The sequence below is a fragment of the Bison bison genome, unplaced genomic scaffold, assembly GCF_000754665.1.
Source record: "Bison bison bison isolate TAMUID 2011002044 unplaced genomic scaffold, Bison_UMD1.0 scf7180017864092, whole genome shotgun sequence".
Lineage (NCBI taxonomy): Eukaryota > Metazoa > Chordata > Mammalia > Artiodactyla > Bovidae > Bison > Bison bison.
The window spans coordinates 1,571,043-1,577,606 of record NW_011494664.1 but is presented as its reverse complement, the minus strand read 5'-3'; the positions used below and the strand labels follow the sequence as shown (position 1 = coordinate 1,577,606).

The window sequence follows — 6,564 nt, the reverse complement described above, 5'->3', positions numbered from 1 at the left end:
ACACCACAGTTCAAAAGCATCAATTCTTCGGCGCTCAGCTTTCTTCACAGTCCAACTCTCACATCCATACATGACTACTGGAAAAACCATAGCCTTGACTAGATGGACCTTTGTTGGCAAAGTAATGTCTCTGCTTTTGAATATGCTATCTAGGTTGGTCATAACTTTCCTTCCAAGGAGTAAGCATCTTTTAATTTCATGGCTGCAATCACCATCTGCAGTATAGTCACTGTCTATTTTTGTGTATCCTTGAACCCTTTGAATTACCTTCTTGCCCATTTTTATGTAAGTTCATTTTTCCATTTCCAGTTGATTACTTGGAAGCTCTTATATATTCTGGACACTAATCATTTGTTGATTATACATGTTGTAGTTATCTTCTCTTAGTCGGTTTATAGTGTTTCTGTTAAAGTTTAAAATTTTAATATAATCACGTGTTAGATTTTTTTTATAGTTTATGCTTTGGGGTTTTATTTAAGAAATCTATCTCTATCTCATAAAGAGAGTTTCCATCACTTTCTTGTACTAAAGGCTTTAAAAATTTGTCTTTTGCATTTAATTAATAGGGATTTTCTTTTGAATGATGGTATAAGATTTGTGATCAAATTTCATATATGTGAAGGTCTGTTTCTGAGTTGTGTGTTCTATTCCATTAGTGTTTGTCTAGTTCTACACTAAAACCATACTTTCTTAATTACTAAGGCTTCATAATAATCTCCTATTAGAATATTGAAAGAATTTCCTATCTTGGCCCTCTTCATAATTTGTCTTAGTGTCTGTTTTCTTTATTCTTCATTTAAGTGAAACTTAATAGCTAGTCAAGTTATCTGAAAATCCCAGTTGGGATATTTATTGAAAATATACAGAGTCTAAAGATTAAAGAGAATCATCATCGACTTTTTCTCTCCATAAATCCAGGTATATCTTTTAATCTATTCAAGTCTTCTTTTTATCTCTTTCAGTAATGTTTATAATTTTAAACACAAGAGTTGTATACCTTTTTTTATTAGATTCATTCCCAGGCATCTTATACTTTTTGTTACATATGAATGAAATCTTTCTTTTTAATTACATTTTCAAATGGTTACTATTTGATTTTTTATATATTGATTTTGTATCCAGTTATCTTATTAAATCATTAGTTCTCATTGGACTTTCTGTGTAGATATGATATCTTCTACAAATAGTGTAATCCTTTTTTCTTTCTTTCATTTCTTATACCAGTTTTCTTGTCCTCTTTGTCTCATCACACAGACTAGGATCTTTGGTGGTGGTTTAGTTGCTAAGTGGTGTCCAACTCTTGAGACCCCATTGACTGTAGCCTGCCAGGTTCCTCTGTTCTTGGAATTCTCTAGGCAAGAATACTGGAGTGGGTTGCTATTTCATTCTCCAGAGGATCTTCCTGACCCAGGGATCAAACCCAGGTCTCCTGCGTTGCAGGCAGATTCTTTACCATCTGAGCCACTAGGGAACCCCATTGGAATCTTTAATACAGTGTTAGAAATAATTGCTGACTTTAATGAGAATGTTGTTGTTTCACCTTTAACTCTGATTTTTGCTAAGAGTTTTTATCATGAGTGAGTCTTGAAGCAAAGAAAGAGGAATGCATAGGTGGATCATAGGATTTTTAGAGCAGTGAATCTATTCTATGTAACTGTAATGGTGGTTACATAAAATTAATACATATGTTGAAACCTATAGAACTTACAAAGAATGCAGCATAATGTAAACTATGACCATGAGTTAATAATGTATCAGTATTCATTCTTCAGTCTGACACATGTACCTCACGCTAATGCTAAATAGTAAGAGCAGTGGACACTGGCAAGGAGAGAGTATGTGGGAGTTCCCTATATTTGTTTCTCAGATTTTCTTTAAACCTGAAGGTGCTCTGAAAAAATAGTCTTAATTTTTAAAAAGCAATTAATTCTTACAATCATACAGCTCAAGTAGTAGGCACAAAAGTGTGGATATATACACAGAGGAACCTACTCACTGTGAGCATCCAGCCTTCCTCATAGGCTTTGCAGAGGAAACAGAGCTCTTTGCCTAGGAAGCCTGAGGAGTGACCAGACATCTGTAAGGAAAACCAGGGAGGGAGTCATTAGTGTTTTAGAAACCAAGAGAAGAGGAAGTTTCAAGGAAGAGGCATTGAGACAACAATCTCTTAGAGATTATAATGATTGATTCATTTAACAAATATTTAGTAGGGCTAAATATTGGAAGACTTCCCTGGTGGCTCAGATGGTAAAGCGTCTGTCTACAATGTGGGAGACCTGGGTTCGATCCCTGGGTCGGGAAGATCCCCTGGAGAAGGGAAAGGCTACCTATTCCAGTATTCTGGCCTGGAGAATTCCATGGACTGTGTAGTTCATGGGGTCGCAAAGAGTCAGACCCAACTGAGCAACTTTCACTTTCACTTTACCTTGTATATGTCTGATGTCTTATCTCTATATCTGCTGAGGATACAGAGGTGAGTAGGATATTCACAAATTCCTGTCTTCATGAATTATAATCTAGTGGAGAAGACAGATGCTACATAATAATAAAAGGAGCAGGCTACTGTGAGAGCATATAGCTGGTGATCCTAACCTAGTCATTGGATCTCACTAATCATTCTTGAAGAAATGATGTGTAAGCTGAATGTGAAGAAACTGTGAGTTACTGAGATGAGTGGCTAGTCAAAAAGAGAAGTCAAGAGATCCCTGGGGGACCTGAGGAAGAGCAGGCTCACTGCCGTGCATGCTGAGGAGATGCTGTGCACGGAGATTTTTGTTTTTAAAATGTTTGGGGATTGAATTTTCCTTCAGGTTCTATCAGCCTTCACATTCCTGTTTTTTACATGCTTTCTCCAGGTATAGTAGTAGAAGATTGTCTGATTCTGCTCCAAAACTTGTTAAAAAACAACAACTCCAATCAAAATTTTTTTAAAGAAGGCTCATATATTCAGCGTATGAAACCTTGGTTTGAAGTTGGAGATGAAAATTCTGGCTGGTCTGCACAGAAAGTGACTAATCTGCACCTAATGTTACAGGTACACTGTCTTCAGACATAAATTTGGTAATTTTGACAACAATCCTTTCAAAGAAAAAAAAATGGCTTGCCTTTGGTCAATCCAGGATGTTGAATTGGTTTCAGGTGGGCTTTAAAAAAAAAGTAAGAACGTTCTGATATGGAGATTTGCAGTTATATTCAGAGATAAAGATTCCCTACTTCACACACATACGCTTTGTTTCAATAACTGTTAACATCTGACAATACTGTTTCATCTTTTATTCCCCTCTCTTGCCTTGTTGGGTTATTTTAAAGCACATCCAAACATATAGTGTACTGATAGGTTTTGCAATAGAAGATAATAAGTTAGCTTGTTGAGTTGAATTTTTTAAATCTACTTTCTTCATTTAAGGTTCTAATATCATAAATTTTAGTATTCAGAATATTAAGTTCAGCATAGAAATTCATTCAGTAAACATTCACTGAGAGTCAGACACTGGATGCTTGGAAGTGGATGATGATGTCCCTACCCTCAAAGATTAATAGTCTTGAGTTTTATGTTTAATACAAATTAAGTTAACCAGTCACATGTAATTTCATTTAAGCTCTGTGGTGAAAGCTTGGTGGTGATGGATAATAAAACTGAAGACAGTAGGATCCCAAATGAATTCTGTATCAGAAAATTATGACATTTTAAAAATATTTTACTTGTTTATCCCTTTATTGAATCCCTCTTGTCCAGACCCTTAAGTTTATACCAGTTTCCTAACTTACTCTCTAGTGATTCTTGTGGGTCTTTGAGTGTCCCTGTGTTCGTAAAGTCGTGTTCCTCAAAACTAGGTGGTTAATCAGACTGATAATTAGAATCTGCATATTGTTGCCTTCTCTGGGAGTTTCCCACGTAGGGTTGACTGATAATCAGGGTGACCTTATGCCCCAGTTTACCAGGTCAGTATTCACTTTGTAATTACTAATCGTGTCCTCTTTCACTTCAGAAGTGTCCCAGTTTGGATAATAAACTATAGTTAGCCTATTTAGAATATGCCTTAAAAACTGTTAGGGAATTATTTTACAGGAGAACATGGGCAGAATCTGTTGATATTCCCAATTTCATTGTTTCTATTTTTACATGTCAGTATCACACATTTCAAGGCTATTAGTTTTTAATGTTTCAGAAATAGTGTCCCAGTGGTAAAGTTGATATCTTTGCTCAACACTGCCTTCTTAACAAAGGAAATTCCTCTAGAAAAATGATTTTCAAAATGTGATTCGAGAAAATGAAGGGTTCTCATGATGTACCAGTTACATATATATTTCCTTCCAGAGTGAGAATCTAAACTGCTTGAGGAGCTTACTCATATTTTATAGCTTTGGGTACTACCTAAAGAATTAACTTTTGCAAAAAGTAATTGTTAACAAGAAAGTCACTTGTTAAAAAGTAAAGCACTATTTTACCAAAAAAAAATTTAGAATAGAATGTTGCATATAAACAGAAAAACAGTATTCTAGTTATATATGGAGAAGGCAATGGCAGCCCACTCCAGTACTCTTGCCTGGAAAATCCCATGGACGAAGGAGCCTGGTAGGCTGCAGTCCATGGGATCCCTAAGAGTCTGGCACAACTGAGCGACTTCACTTTCACTTTTCACTTTCACACCTTGGAGAAGGAAATGGCAACCCACTCCAGTATTCTTTCCTGGAGAATCCCAGGGACAGCGGAACCTGGTGGGCTGCCATCTATGGGGTCGCACAGAGTCTGACACGACTGAAGCGACTTAGCAGCAGCAGCAGTTATATATAGAAGTAAGTTAGTTCTTTAAGTATTCTTCTAGAAAGTGAATAAACTAGATAGTAGTTATTGAAGAACATAAACTTCAAAATAAAGAAACTGAGTTTAATTCACTGTAATGTATTCCCCATTCAAAGATGAAGTAGTTGATGTATTTCATAGCTTCACAGGCCACAGGTTATCTTCTGCTTTTCAAACTATTAGAAGGCTTTCTTGATAGCTTTATTGCTTATATTTAGGGTTGCTTATATTTCAAGTTCTTGGTTATATAACAAATGAAAATGCATTGTAAATGGTGATAAATAATCCTTTTTGGATTATATATGTCCTACCTGGAATTATTCATCATCCCAGTTATAATTATGATAGACTTCTAAGCCACTAAAAATTGAAATTGATCCACTTGAGGATCGTTCATTTAAATTTCTAAATTAAATGTGAAGAAAGCATCTTTTTGAAATTTTTTTAGTTGTGAAACATTTAAATTTTTTCCTGGAATGATAATTTCATGACTATTTCTACCTGTAGGAATCCCTTCTATTCCATTTTTTGGACCAATACTGCCATTGACTCTCAGAAAACTCATTACCTAATGAGAGACTCCTTTTTGTTGTTGGATAGTTCTAATTGTAAAAAGCGTAATCTATATAATGAGTCAAAATCTGCCTGGATATAACATCTACAAACTTCCCCTGGTTTTTCTCTCTGGGAAAATATAAATCAATTTTTTGTGATATTTTGCATATTTATAATATATTTGAATATAACTATTAGTTCTTCACTCATTTTCTTATTGTTATAAGTATTACCTCTTTCTTCAACCATCCCTCCTACTTCTTTGTTATCTAGAAATGTGATTATTTATAGCATCAGTTAAGATCAGATCAGATCAGATCAGTCGCTCAGTCGTGTCCGACTCTTTGCAACCCCATGAATTGCAGCACGCCAGGCCTCCCTGTCCATCACCAACTCCCGGAGTTCACTCAGACTCACGTCCATCGAGTCAGTGATGCCATCCAGCCATCTCATCCTCTGTCATCCCCTTCTCTTGCCCGCAATCCCTCCCAGCATCAGAGTCTTTTCCAGTGAGTCAACTCTTCACATGAGGTGGCCAAAGTACCGGAGTTTCAGCTTTAGCATCATTTCTTCCAGAGAAATCCCAGGGCTGATCTCCTTCAGAATGGACTGGTTGGATCTCCTTGCAGTCCAAGGGACTCTCAAGAGTCTTCTCCAACACCACAGTTCAAAAGCATCAATTCTTCAGTGCTCAGCCTTCTTCACAGTCCAACTCTCACATCCATACATGACCACTGGAAAAACCATAGCCTTCACTAGACGGACCTTTGTTGGCAAAGTAATGTCTGTGCTTTTGAATATGCTATCTAGTTTGGTCATTGCCGGGGTCCAGCCCCGGCTGATCCAGGGTATTCGAAGGGGAGATGGCATCGGCAACTTATTTAAATATTCATCAAAGATATAAAGAGTAATAGAATGAGGATAGCTCAGTAGGAAAATTCAGTGGAGAAAAGAGGCTGAGTAGCTTGGTTTATGTGGAAAATCAATATAGCCTGTGACACCAGGTTAGCTCTGACCATGGAGGCCGCAGGCGCCCTCTCAAATAGTGGAAGGTGCCCCACCTTAGACACCTTCTTGAGTGGGTCTCAGAAGCCCAGGCAAATAAATGATCGCAGAGGACCTCCATGCTCCAGATGGAGACTCAGCCGGAATGTGAAAAGAAAGAATGACATGGGGAGACCAAGCTTTGGTGAGCAAGGCCCGTA

At 37.0% G+C, this 6,564-nt stretch overlaps 1 protein-coding gene across 4 annotated transcripts in view; it reads left to right on the top strand.

The window, feature by feature from the left end:
- The window catches only part of USO1 (USO1 vesicle transport factor), an 81,071-nt gene that overhangs the window by 47,886 nt on the left and 26,621 nt on the right, over positions 1–6,564 (top strand). For all 4 annotated transcript variants that reach the window (XM_010838158.1, XM_010838159.1, XM_010838160.1 and 1 more), the window contains one exon: positions 2,856–3,034. In XM_010838158.1, coding sequence (XP_010836460.1) covers positions 2,856–3,034 — 179 coding nt within the window. The remainder of the gene's footprint in view (positions 1–2,855; positions 3,035–6,564) is intronic.